The sequence below is a fragment of the Eumetopias jubatus genome, unplaced genomic scaffold, assembly GCF_037043125.1.
Source record: "Eumetopias jubatus isolate StellerSeaLion01/CBP00866 unplaced genomic scaffold, mEumJub1_p1.0 scaffold_6, whole genome shotgun sequence".
Lineage (NCBI taxonomy): Eukaryota > Metazoa > Chordata > Mammalia > Carnivora > Otariidae > Eumetopias > Eumetopias jubatus.
In genome coordinates this window covers 96286483-96301568 of record NW_028274812.1, presented here as the reverse complement: position 1 = coordinate 96301568, position 15086 = coordinate 96286483, and the positions used below count along the sequence as shown (strand labels likewise).

General features: G+C 36.3%; 1 protein-coding gene across 1 annotated transcript in view; it reads left to right on the top strand.

Moving 5' to 3' along the window:
• Positions 1-5684, top strand: part of HCRTR2 (hypocretin receptor 2) — a 117118-nt gene extending 111434 nt beyond the window's left edge. The window contains exons 6-8 of the mRNA XM_028097808.2: positions 810-931; positions 3083-3308; positions 5630-5684. Coding sequence (XP_027953609.1) covers positions 810-931; positions 3083-3308; positions 5630-5684 — 403 coding nt within the window. The remainder of the gene's footprint in view (positions 1-809; positions 932-3082; positions 3309-5629) is intronic.
• Positions 5685-15086: the final 9402 nt, after the last annotated feature.

Sequence of the window (15086 nt, the reverse complement as noted above, 5' to 3'; positions counted from 1 at the left end):
ATCAAATTACACAGTCAATGATGGAGCCTCTGGCAGGAAATGCATTATCATCTTCAACCTATAAAATTTATTGGGTGGTTAGTTACAAGCTACCTGCTATTGGCTAGCAGATTGAATTTGATAGATGGGATATTTCTGAGTATGGAACAAATCTTAAAAATGATGTTTAAGGATAAAATAATGAAATATTTTTCAGAGTTTAACATCATAAATAAAAATACTAAAACTCATGAATCTTAAGAAGTGACCAGAATTTTGCCTACTGAAAACTAGTCTCTCTAACTGTAATGAAGTCCCAGAAGGCAAATTTCAACAAGGCTGGGAAGAGTGTAGTTGAAAAAATATGATACTTCGATCAATGCACAAAGGTAGGTAGGAAGAAGGACTCAAAGACTGCAGTTTAGGAGTTCTTTTTAAGTAACACACAAAGTGGAATAGTAACAAACTTGTTCAGTTGTATTTAGAAACAAAATGAGAAAAGGACATAGCTATATATTCGACTTCTGCACTCTTACTCACCAGAAATAGGATTGTACTTGTTGTTTACAGGAGAGAAAGACCATTCTCTGGCTTGATTTGGCCTTTGATTTCCTAATCGTGCCATGGAACTTTTGTTCAGGTACTGACATTTTCCTAAACCCAATGTGGTGCCATAAGCCAGTGCCTGCTGCAGGGGAGGACAGGGGTTAGTTAGGGAGCTTCCATCAAGGGCTGTGTTCACCTATGAATTTCATTATTTGAAGGGTACTTTTCAAAATCACATTGGATTTCCCGTGATTGTTTCTTGTTTTGTTTTGTTTTTCCTACAGAGTATTTGGGATGTTTACCCACACAGAAGACAGAGAGACTGTATATGCCTGGTTTACATTTTCACACTGGCTTGTATATGCCAATAGTGCTGCGAACCCAATTATTTATAATTTTCTCAGTGGTGAGTTTTCAACTGTTCCTTCCATGTAAACCCCAATCCTTGCCAGGGTGAGGGATCAGTGACCACAAGGTTTTGAACACTCTTGAAATGTGCAAAGAGCTTAATTGCTATATGATGAGATTTTTTTCCCCTGGATCTAATTCGTCTTGAGGTTTTGCCCTGATGAGAGGGATCACATGGTACCTAACTCATCAGAGAAAACCATCTAAGTCATTTTCCCATAAAATTTAAAAAGAAATGTTGAGTAGGAGGAAAGTGAAAATTGTGAGAACTGAAGAACACACAATCCTGCTTGTCATACATTAAACATATGATTTACCAACATGTAAAATAATTTTATCTGAAAATAAAACAGACTTGCTGTATTATTTCCTTTGCCAACACTGAGATTGCCTCATTGAGATTGAATTGGAAACCACTTTTGGGTATTTTTCTGTATTTACATTTCTCTTGTGAGTAACATCTCTTGGGGTTATCTCAAGATTTCTCACTGACCACAAAAAATGATACTACTTCTAAATATCGCACAAGCTAAATGACACACAAAGACGCACATCTGTAACAGATTTAATCTTTCTCGGTTTATGGAACCAATGTAAATGTAAAAATCATTTAACTAGTTGTTTTATTTACAAACATTTTGCCTGATTGACCTTTAGAATTGTGTTTTAATTAGCTGCATCTTTACACTGTCTTCTTCTCTAACCGGTTGGCTATTTCTATTTCATTGCTATCTCCAAATATATGATAATTTTATATGGAAGAATAAGCTGTTCATTTTATTGCATACTTAATAAAGTATGTGTATTTTCCAACTTCATCTTTGGCCTTGTAGGTTGTATGGGTTATTTAAAAAAAAGAAAAAAAGACAAATGACCAGTCAACTTCCATTGTTTTTTTTCTCAATCATGGTATATACCATATATACCATATATATATATATATATAAAAGCAAGTGTGTGTGTGTGTGTGTGTGTGTGTGTGTATATATATATATATATATATATATATATATATATATATATATATACATATACACCTGCTTTATTTCACCTTTCAGGTGGTGTATATGTGGGGTTTTCTTGCCTTCCCCCACCACATCCAACCCCTGTCTCCAGGTTAAAGATGGCATTAGATCGGAGATCACCGGATACCACTCACTGCTCATGTGATGTGTTTGAGGGGTCAAGGGACCATGTGGAGCTGTGGCTTGGAAAGCAATGAGGAAGCCATTGCCTTGGGGTTAGAGATGACTAAAGCCCTCAGGCTTGCACTAAGCAGATCAAACCTCCTAGAAGGTTATAGGGAGAAGTGTTTGAAGTCAAGGCCACAGGACCAAGTCAAAGTGCTATTGTGGGGTGGAGTGAGGCAGGGAAGGTGGCTGATAACCTGTGGAGACTTGGGATGTGCCAGCGATTGTCAGAGGCCCTTGAACATTCGCTTCTCATGTAATCACTCAATCACCCACTTTGGTAATGGAGGCTCAGAGAAGAGAAATGATGATTCCCAATCCTGTTCATTTATCCTTAAAAAGGTGACTGTTTCATTTTTCATACTTCTCCAATTTCACGTCAGTGATTTAAGAGCAAGTAATAACTTCTAAAGTGGGTAATTTTTCCTTCCATTTTTTGTTCTGCCTCATGCAGATTATGAAACTTTAGAAATTTTCTATATATTTTAAGATGTTTTTTCTAGATACTCTGTTGAACTGAGCATGCCAGTAGACCAGTTTCTTCAGAGTCCAGTGCAGGGATAATTTTTGTACAGTCATGGCTATATACAATACAGGCTTCATCATTTTTGAAATTATTAAATATCTCTGGACAGCCTACTAACGATCATTATCATTACAGCTGTCTATAAAAACCCACAATCACAAATATAGAAGGTTTGACTCTAAAGGAATGAAACAAATTCCAAACATCACACATGAAAAGCAGTTACATTATTTTATGGAAATACCTTATTGTTTCAAGAGTCTACCAAGCTTCCAGTAACACAATTTCCTCTTCCTATTTCCTCCTTTTTGCAAAATGTTTCACCTCATTGTTAGTTTGGCTCAAGGGAGCAACTGGGTTATACCCTATAAATGATTTGTTGAACCCTATTTATGTGTAATTCTTTCTCCTTTCATTCTCCCTGGTTTGCCAGGAAAGTTTCGAGAGGAATTTAAAGCTGCATTTTCTTGCTGTTGCCTTGGAGTTCACCATCGCCAGGAGGACCGGCTTACCCGGGGCCGAACGAGCACAGAGAGCCGGAAGTCTCTGACCACCCAGATCAGCAACTTTGACAACATATCAAAACTCTCAGAGCAAGTTGTGCTCACCAGCATAAGCACACTCCCAGCAGCCAATGGAACAGGGCCACTTCAAAGCTGGTAGAAATTTCATTCATATGACAGGGATATCTGAGTAAAACTATTCTTTTTTAAAAATCTCTGTACACACAAACTTTATTATCCTAATGATCTGAAGCTAAAATTACTTTGTGGACTTTCTTTCTTTCTTTCTTTCTTTCTTTCTTTCTTTCTTTCTTTCTTTCTTTCTACTCTATTGCTCTTTGGAAATAAAAAAAGTCAGTTTAAAATAATTTCTCAACTTTTGATTTAAACAAAATTTTAGAAGTTTGACTTTCAACTGAATTTATTTTAGGCTATTTCACCTTTAGCTTCATGTATTATGATTTGTGTCAATTAAATGTTTGAATATTTTTAATTCTAATTGTTATTTTACTCTCTCACCTTCAGATTGGTTGCAAAAAAATTACCAAGAGTTATCCAATGACTTTCTTTTGTCTACTAAAAGAAGTAGCAATTACTAACTCAATTAACAACAGACATGTTAGTTAACCTCATAATTTTAAAAAAAATCACAAAAGACTGTCATGATGTGACATCTGAAAGAATATTTATATACAAAATAGCATATTATATTAAATAACTCAAAAGCTATCTTTCAAAACTATTTAAAAATATATACTATTAAACTTTAATTTCCATTCATTTAACACAATTTTCTCAGGTTTGTAACCTTACCGTTGCTCACATTTCTCATCTCAACATATGGCCAGTAAGACTGTATTAACATAACAATCTTGGAGTAACTACAAATACATAACAATCTCCATCTCTAAGAAAAGACTTCAACATTTGAGAATAAGGCAGGATTCTTTTAACCAATAAAAATGATGTAGTTAGCCTTGCTGGATTACATTAAGAATGCAATTTACAAAGAAAAGGAGTAGTAGACTACTAAATCACAGCTGGGTCCCATATGGGAGAGTTACTACTGCCATGGTGATGTGATATAAATATTTGCATTTATTTGAATTTCATAAATATTTATCAAATACAAGCACCCACTGTGCTAGGTGCTGGAGAACGAGGTAGGGGCGGATGTACACGTGCCTTCAAAAGAGCTCTAGATGACTGAGGGAGACATGTCGATAGAGTTTACAGGACAGCAAACCACTCTAGGGGACAGATTCAAATGTGGGTGGAGCAGTGAAGCAACCAACATGGGACACGAACAGAAAAAGTTTTGTTTCTGATTCATTACAGTGACACGGCTGATGTCAGCAAATTCCACCTAGGCCTGCAGGTGGTTAGGAGGGAAGTGCTGGCTCCTAACTCACATACAAAGGAGTAGCCACCTGGCGTACTTTGTACAAATGTGAGAGCTGCAATCCAAAGCACTGAATATTTCAAACTTGTCTCCCTGCAAAATGCTTCTAACTCAAATATTTACTTGAAAATTGAATTCAAAATAAGAGATGTTCATGAAAGTTGTTCTCCTTGCATGACAGCAGCAAGTATCCTTATTTTTATTGAAAGAAAAGATGTGGAGAATAATATTTAAGAAAAATTTTTATAGATGATAGAAACTATCTCATTCATTTCTTGCTATTTTCCAACCCATCACTTTCTGAAAGAAGACACAAGCAAATTGTCCACAAGTTGTTTTCCTATTTTAGAACATGAGGCTACCTTGTGCTTTTTTCCTACTCAAAGCAAAAAAATGACCCTACCAGACAAGGTTTATTGAAGTGATATTGCTAATTATCAGAAAGATAACATCAAAAGCAAAGCATTATAACTCTCTCCTCCCTTCCCTTTGTACATTTGAGAACTTTCTTATTTATGCCGCATGAAAGGAATGTTGTAATATTCAGATTGTGATGGGAGCTAGGATTTTAAATAGTTTGAGGATTCTTCAAGTAATATTGATAATATGCCTTAATGCCTAAGTAGTATCTCAGAATAAAAGCTAATTATACAGACTGTAATATATCTAGTTCTTTATTATTTAAGAAGGAGAGAGATTGAGAGAGGGAGTGCAAGAGAGAGGGAGAGAGAAGGAAAGAGAGAAAGAGAGAGGCTCAGAGAGGCAGCCATTGTACGAGTGCCTGTTAAGAACAGACTCAGAAGTCAAGATGCCTTTGCTCTAAATCAGTGATTCTCAAAATGTGGTTTCTGAACCATCACATCAGCCTCACCTAAGAACTTATTAGACATGCAAATTTCCACCCTATCTCAGATCTGCTGCATCAGAAACTTTGGGGGTGGCACCCAGGACTCTGTGTGTTAACAAATCCTACAGGTTATCCTGAAGCACCTAAAAATTTGAGAACCCCTACTCCAAATATACCACCTGGCACCTGCTAATTAGCCAAGGCAAAATTAAGTATTTCACTGCACAGGTATCTACAACAGGGACCATCATCATCACTCCTGTCAACCTGGTTGGAAGTCTGAAAGAAGAGGCTGAGTATCAATGTTGAACATCACTCAGTGTCATCTCATTCAAAGAGATAGTGGTTTATGAACCAATTGCCCTACATGACCAGTGCAGTATGAAAGAAGACTGGTTTTAAAGCACTTGTGTACTTTACGGATACCTGGATGACTTGAGTTTCTCTAACTAAAAGTTTTAAATCTCCAATTTTACTTACACTAACTAAAGGCTAAATCTTGTGGAAGCAGACAGTTTCTAAGAATGATCATTGCCTGGAAGGAAAATAAACACTAGTACCTACAAGAAACTGTGGCAACGGAATAGCAGACTCTATGCATTGCTTTCAACATGTTAATTCTGGAACCCTTCTAAAGGTCTGGATGGAGTATGGTTACCTTACTAGGACAAGTGGTCAAGAAAGAGTTTTTTCCAAAACCTGCCAATCTTACAGAACAAAGAGTCAACCGCACGCCTCATTATGTGCTAATAACACAAATGAGAGACCTCTTATGGAAAGAATGTGTTGCAACTCTTTTATGCTCTACATAGAATACACATCTCTCTGTTTTGCCATATTTCAAAGATTTAATGTAAAATGTCACTAGTGTTGCTGCAATTTTGTTACCGGTAAGGATGAGATCATTTTAACAAATAGAGAATCCATTTGAACTTCATTATTTCTGAATTTCTCCAAACCCATGGACACTTTGATATTCGAATTCATTCATCTTGGCAAAAGAGGACTCCTAGTTTCTGAGGAAAATGACTTAAAGGTACCAAGGCTTAGAGTGTTTCCTGGATATCAAATAACTGTTACAAATCATTGATGAGTTAATTGCAAAAGTGTTAGGCATAGTGATACTGAATTTAACTCCCAGTGTGCATGGTTTTATTAAAGAGAGATAAATATGCTTGTAAAATGTGGTCTGAATATACATAAACCTGAAATATCAGAATGACAAACACCCAAACATGCTTATGGACACAAGTTGTGAGGAGGGCTATTATTGTTTTAATATCTGTATAACAATAATACAATTTCTCATGCCTGATATAATAGTAATCAACTGCATTCAAAAAAAAAGTCTGGTTAGTCATTACAACTTAGAAAGTTTTTCAATTCCAATTAATTTTACAACAGACAATTTTCTACTTTCTACAAGTTACAAGTCAAAAAAAGTAAATTCCATTAGGTTATGTACAATTAGTTTTCAAATAGCATGAAGCAAAATAATTGATTTTTTAGAGAGAATATGTAAACAAAAAATAGTGTCAATTTAAGTCTATTCTACTACTTTATGTACCTCAGAAAATAAAGAGCAAAGGCATGGAAAACAGTGTTATCTCCCCAAATTCAAAGAGGATTGTTTTCTAGAATACTGCTGCAATTAAAGAGGGAGCAAAACACTCCCTCCCATTTGCCACGTATTTCTATTCTCTTAAATTTTCTTTAAAAGCTTTGGGGTTAGAATATCTTTTAAGTTTTTTTCTTCCAAAATGTATTTCTATAATTGTTGTATCCCATGTGTGTAACAACATGTCACTTGTTTAACAGTTATCTTATACATTTAAGGTTCTTTATGCTTAATTTCCTGTGTGTTCATGAAGAAATTTCTTATCAAATCCAATGGGATTACACACCAACTACTGTGAAGGATGCTCATTATGTACTTTTTAAGTAAAAACCGTATTGAGAATTATATAATCACATTAACACTGCCCTCTCTATTGTATGAAAAATCCTGTTGATTAGAGACGTTGGATATTCACTCATAACTAGTGTCAAATCTTTGCAGGTAAGGATTAAATTAAGCCCTCTGGTGTGGTACTTAATGATCAAAATATTTTTTCCCAATAAGTTTATATGACCAGGGTTAATCATGATATAAAATGTTTTTAATGTTGTTTTTAAGAGCAGGTACTGAACTAAGGATGGTTAAGATTAACACAGAAATATTTCATAAAAATTATGTTAAACCACTGATACACATCATTAAATTTTGGAACTTTTATCAGAGTCAAGAGATTGTATCTTATTTGGATTTAGAGAAAATGATGACCTTGTGATTTTCAAGTTATTATTAGACAAATAAGTATGGTATTTCCATAATTAAGCAATTTTTTTCTTGGTCATTGTATATAAAACTTTTAGGGCTCTTTTTAATTAGTGATAAATTTTAAAATGTATATTTTCTGCCTTTCATTTCCTAAATGATTCCGATAAATGACAGAATCAACTGTCAAGGATTTTTATTTAGAAGTCCATTTTTATTCACTGCTGTTTATTCTAACTTGTATCAAAAATGGAGCCAAAGTAACTGGGCAAGGTAAATACTTGACTCCACCTAGAGAAATGTGATTTGATTATGGGATGGTTTCTAAAGACAGAGCAGAAACTCTCAGAATGAAATCCCAAGACTAGCTATTTCATGGGTGAAGGTGTTTTGCTTTGAGTAATCCATCATCACAGACTAGGTCTTTGGCCCCTTCTGCTCCCGGAGTCAGCCCTGAAGAGAGGTAACTCATCCCTGCTTTCATCTAGGCCAGTTGCCATGAATGGGAAGTGGTAACAAGGAAAGTTTCTTGAAGAACCTCTTTGGCCTTGCCCTGCTTTTACTACTTCCTCACTCTCCAGCTGTAGTCCTTACCCCAGCCTCCCCCTCCCCTGAAGCAAAGCATGAGCAGACCTACCCCTACAGCCCACCTTGCCCTACAGAGTTCCTGAACCTTCTTTCAGACCAGCCCCAGACAATAGGGGTGACTCAGTGCCTCGGGTTCTTGTTATCTCTTGAGGTGTACCATGGCAAGTGGTTAACTTGAGAACAAAGCAAAGCTCAAGTAAAAAGGGAAAAAATGCATTTTTATATCCAAAAAATATAATTTTACATCCCCCCAAAACAAGCCATTTATTTTCTTTTCAGAATATCTATGTTTATCAGTGGGCTTTTGGATCTGTGTCAGCTCCCATTCCAAGCCTTAGCTAAGCTTGCTGCCTCAACTTGGAAGGAATCCCAGCTTTGAGACTCTTAGGTCAAGGGCATGGCAGGTCACTAGGGATTTACACCCGAGGAGGTGGTACTTGTGTCATCTTTGGAAACAAACCACCTATTCCATCCATTGCTTTTCATACATTGTTTGAGTTAGCCTGATAATTTCCAAAGGGAGAAGGGTACAAACAAAATATTTGTGGGACTGAGAAATCCTTAACAGGATTTCATGGCAACATGAAGCTTAATTTGTTGCGGATGTGATAAAAGATCATGTCCAGAAAGAAGTGATGTTTCTTTCACAGGGACACAGATTGAAGACTTCTCCTTCTATGGTACAGGTAGATGAAGTGGAGAACTTGCTTACAAAGCCATGTCTAGTCATGCAGAATATTCACTAACGAATGGGAAAAATTGTCATTTTAGACTATTACCAACACATATACACATGTATGTATGTGTATGTCTAACATATATATAAAACTGAGATAGGGGCGCCTGGTTGGCCCAGTTGGTTAAGAGGCCAGCTCTTGATTTCGGCTCAGGTCATGATCTCAGGGTCTTGGGTTGAGCACCGCTCCACACCCCACAGGGAGTCTGCCTGAGGGTTCTCTCCTTCTCTGTCTCCCCCCCTCCCCCTCATGTTCTCACTCTAAAATAAATAAATAAATCTTTTAAAAAAAACCTGAGATAGATAGATATTATTTAGTCTGAGAAAATTCCCCAATGTGTGCTAATTTCACACCCCAGCCTTTTAAAGATTTCCCTTCTTCATTTAGTTTACTCCTCTCTTCAATTATATCTTTTAGTTTGGTGACTAGTTTTCCTCTCCTATACAAATATCTAGGTTTCATATTTATGCTATTCTAGACAGCTTTTTCCCTAAAAACAAAACCATTTCTTTCTTCCTTCCTTCCTTCCTTTCTTTCTTTTTCTTTCTCTTTCTTTCTTTCTTTCTTTCTTTTTCTTTCTTTCTTTCTTTCTTTCTTTCTTTCTTTCTTTCTTTCTTTCTTTCTTTCTTTCTTTCTTTCTTTCTTTCCTTTCTTTCTTTTTCTTTCTCTTTCTTTCTTTCTTTCTTTCTTTCTTTCTTTCTTTCTTTCTTTCTTTCCTTTTCTTTTTCTTCCTTTCTTCCTTTCTTCCTTTCTTCCTTTCCTCCTTCCTTCCTTGCTTCCTTGCTTCCTTCCTTCCTTCCTTCCTCTCTTTCTCTCTCTCTTTCTTTCTTTCTATTTATTTGACTGGTATTCATATGGTTATAATAATTTGGGACAAGTGAAGAAAAGAAGTCTATAAACTGCCTATCTCCTCCAAAATTCCATATAAATAATAAGAATCTAAGATTCTTAATGCCACAGACCTTCTCTGTGTTGTTTACTGCTATATTTCTGGGTCCTAGAATGATGACTGGCATATAGAAGTCACTTGATAAATACTGCTTGAATTAATGAATTAATAATAATCACATGGCAATTCTTTACCCAACTCATCTTTTTGTTTTATTTTTTCTCAATTCTTTCCATGTGCTCTCTAAAACCCCTTTTTCACTGAGAACAAAATGCCCTATATTCCCAGAGTCTACACTGCTTGGACCTTCGTATTTTTTTTTAAACCAAAATTAAACCACATATTGAGAACACTAATTCCCATTCTCCAGTCACCATGGAATTGGGAGGTAGTGCCAGCATTCTCCCTGTCACCCATCCTAGGCCCAGATGACTACTTTTCCATTCATTAGTAAAACCTGGCCCTTCTGAGGGCTTTATCATCATTGATCTCTCTCTTTTGCCAGCATTGTCAGCCTCTTGATCTCTTCTCCCCTCATTCACATACGTTAGCTCCTGGATTGAGGTCACACTCTCCAGCCCCGAGTCCATGTAGATGATGCACCCAGCATCCAGCTCTATACTCCCTTGGTCTCCTTAATGTATAAGACTTTGACTTCCACTATTCTTCACCAAACCACTCATAGTTTTGCTTAGTACAGTTCATGGGGGGCACTTTGTGCCTTATTATCCCCTATGGCAACATATCCTCCTCTGAAATGCAAAACTCTGTTCATTTATTCTGAGCCAACAATTTATTATCTCAATCTTTAATCTCATACTTGTGTTCCCACTATAACTTTCCTCAAACCCAAAGGGACAAATAGATTCTTTATCCTTTCATTTTATTCCCAGTTTATCAGTTACATCTTGGATTTATCTTCTTCCCCATCCAGGAAAAAACGAGATCATCAGGTAGTACTACACTCATTACTTGACATTATTTACTTCAAAAAAATTCTTTTTGCTTTAATGAAAATCATGACATTTCCCATACAACAGAGTGCCTGCTCTCCAATAGTGTCGAAAATAAATTCGAGCTAGGCATAAAAACTTACTGAGTTAGACTGTCCAGCCATCAGAGCCAGCCACTCTTCTCTCATTTGGGATTGCATGCCAGAGACTTACATCTCCAGATGGAGAGTCTGCCTTGGCATGAATCACATCACTTACTTTACCCTCTCTCTGCTATCAGGGGCCTTTCTGGATTTTGATCCTGCAGAAGTTGTTCTGAAAATTATTTCATTATTTACAAATTATTCTTAGGACCATATAAATTTGCTTAATTTGATCTTGTAAATCCTCTACAGCTCTTCCTATTGTCCAATCTTCACTTTTAACTCTGTATGATTGAGGGCAGGAGTAGGTCATACTGCTTTTTTTCTTGGCTAGCTATTAATAATTTCCTTATTGATTCATCTTTTAAAAATTGTATATTATCCATTTTGAATATCTCTGCAGATGAGGCCCTTTTACTTTGTAAATCCTATGGCTTTATTCCCTCTGTTGAGAGCTGTTATAATAATAGAACTTACCCCACTCTGGTATCATGAAAAGGCAGCAGAGCTTCCTTCCTTGGATTCTAAAACAATCATACTGCATTTTTCCTACTCTGAGAGGAGGATTCCTTCTCTGCCGAACATTTTGGCTTTTGAGGATTGACTTAACAAATTTAAATATTATTAGAAAACTGTACCTTTCTCTTTACAAAGTGTGTATCCTCCATTGCATCTATATTGTATCATATTTTTTTGAAAATGTCAAATCTGTTTAAATCCTTTCCCGAATGATGGGTTTCAAATCCTGATGAACAACTGTTATGATTTTCTTAAGACCAAAAATGTAAACATTTTTAAAGAAGTATAAACAACTGTCCTCTCAGAAATTATTCTGTAATATACTAGAAATCCTTTCAGAATCCAGTTATTTTCTTTCCTTTCAGTACCAGTTATTTTCTCAATAAGTTAATTATTGAGATATTAATATTTCTCAATAAATTAGATTCGGATCTTTTGATTTAGGCATTTTCTTCCCTGGCAGCACAATTATTTGAAGGCAAGAACTAGGCTTATTTTTAAGATTTGTTTGTCAGCCCTTGAGCCTCACACAGTGCCTCATAAGATGTAAGCCCTCAACAAACCTTTGTTGACTAAATCAGTCAATGAGGAACCCCTACCCAACATTTTACTTCTACTTTACTGAATTCTGAAAAGCGTTAGGAGCAATATGAGACATTGCTCATGAAGAACAAAAATTGTGTGTTTACGACTCACCTGAACACTCTACTAAGAAGGGTTATACAGCTGAAAAAGATTCAACCTCTGCCAGCATGAAGCTAACCCTTTTGTAAGGAGGAATGTAAACAAAGTGAAAAATCAGTTCTTAGGTGCTAGATACCAGACAGGATGACATTTTGGGCTCTGCCTAAAGAAATGTAGCTGGGGAAGCAAAAGGATTTGCCGGAATTTGAAGGCAGAGATGAGGAAGGCGTTCTGAGCAGAAGGGACAGATCCACAATGCTATAGGCATGTGCATGACCCCTTCAGGATTTGCACACAATTTAAAGGGAAAACAGGGGCCAGTGGTTAAAAAAAAATAATAATAACATTGGTGGGAGGGGGTAGGTGGTAAAAGTTGTTTTTTTTTTAAAGATTTTATTTATCTATTTGAGAGAGAGAATATGAGAGACAGAGAGCATGAGGGGGGGGAGGGTCAGAGGGAGAAGCAGACTCCCCGCTGAGCAGGGAGCCCGATGTGGGACTTGATCCCAGGACTCTAGGATCATGACCTGAGCCGAAGGCAGTCGCTTAACCAACTGAGCCACCCAGGCGCCCGGTAAAAAGTTTTTTATAATATTTAAGGAAATTTAAAACTTGTGTTACATAATGGAGAACAACTTAGGAATTCTACCCAGAGGAGTGATGTGATTAGATTTGGGTTCTGGAGAGTATATTAATGGCCCTGTAGCTGGTGAATTTGAGAGTTGGACGTTGTAAGTTTAGATCTCAGATAAGGTTTTATGGAACTATTCATCCTCAAGAATAACGACTGGATCTAAGCCAAGGCAGTGGCAATGGGGCTGGAAAATAAACATTAGATTTAATATCTAGATGAAAATTTGGGGAATAAGTGAAGTCACATTAATGTTTAATTTTATTTACAGTGGATCTAAGCCACCATCCACTTTAACAGAGGGAGTGCTGTTCTGTCGATGACGTGCTTTAAGTACATTTGTGAACTTGTCTTCCTCTTGTTAACATGCTTTTTTTCTGACTGTGTGTGTTTATAGGAGAGGGAAAGTTAGGTAGATATTCACCCTGTGAGATGTCCTCATTCTTTTTTACTCCAAACCAATGACGTCTGCCCCCTCCTCTGGCATATGTTGCCCCAGGCACCCAAATACTGCTGCCAATTTGCTAGTCTTAGAGCCAAAAATCTGCCACCACCTTGAGCACCACAGCTTGCTCTGCTAGCTGCTCCCTGGCTTATGGAGGCCTTGGTGGACAAGCATGGGTATTGAGGATTTTCTCTTCTCCCCCTCTATCTTTGAGTGCGTCCTTGTGAGAGTGTTCTTGTGAGTGTGGATATGTCTACTATAAATAGAAGAGAGCAAGCTACATTTTCTCCTCTTTTGTTATAAATATCTAAGGTAGCTTCACATCAAAATCTGTCCCAGGTCCAAACCTTAGAGGCTCTTTAGTGGGGTAGCTTGCATTTGAGCTGCTATTTTTCAAGGGGCCACCTGCTGTCAAATGAAATTGAAAATCCCATTTTAGTGTTCCCAGCCTGTAGTCCTCAGACCTTCTTGAATTATTCACCTAAGCAGGAGCAGAAGTCAGCTAACATCAGAGCCAATGACAAAAGGTTGAAAGCCTCTCCTCTAAGATCAAGAACAAGACAAGGGTGTCTATTCTCACCACTCTTATTCAACATAATCCTGGAAGTCCTAGGTAGAGCCATCAGGCAAGACAAAGATATAAAAGCATTCAAAATTAAAATAGAGAAGTACCATTGTTGTTATTTGCAGAATGATACAATCTTATATATAGAAAATCTTAAAGATCAACAAAAAAATGTTTCAACTAAGCAATGAATTCAGTAAAGTTGCAGAAAATAAAATCAACATACAGAAATCAGTTGCATTTCTATTAGCAACAATGAAACATCTGAAAAAGAAATAGAGAAAACTATCCCATTCACAATAGCACCAAAAAATTAAAATATTAAGACTAAATTTAACCAAAAAATGAGAGATCTGTACCATGAAAACTATGAAACTTTAATGAAAGACATTGAAGAAGACACAAATAAATGTGAAGATATATCATGTTCGTGGATCAGAATTGTTGTTAAAATGTCCATAGCTACTCAAAGCCATTAATATATTCAATGCAATCCCTATTAATGTTCCATTGGCATTTTTCACAGAAATAGAAAAAAAGTCCTAAAGTCTGTATGGAGCTACAAAAGACCATGAATAATCAAGGAAATCCTGAGAAAGAAGAAAAAAGCTGGAGGCCTCACACTTCCTGATTTCAAACTATATTAAAATGTTGTAGTAATCAAAATAGTATGGTACTGGCACAAAAACAGGCACATAGATCATCATCAGAACAAAATAGGGAGTCCAGAAATAAACCCACACATATATGGTCAACTAATATTTGACCAGGGAGCCAAGAATACTCAATGAAAAATGGATAGTTTCTTCAACAAGTAGTGCTGGGAAAACTGGATAACCACATGCAGAAAAATGAAATTAGACTTTTTTCTTACATCACTCACAAAAATTAACTTGAAATGAATTAAAACTTAAATATAAGACCTAATACTATAAAACCCCTAGAAGAAAATTGGAAAAGAATCTCTTTAACATTGTTCTTGGCAATGATTTTTTGGATATGACACCAAAGCATAAACAACACAAGCAAAAAATCAACAAGTGGGACTACATCACACTAAAAATCTTCTGCACAACAAAAGAAACAATGAAAAAATATAAAAAGAAAACCTATGGAATAGGAGAAAATATTTGCAAACCATATATTGGATAAGGGTTTAATATCCAAACTACATAAGAAACTATTACAACTCAATAACAACAACAACAACAAAA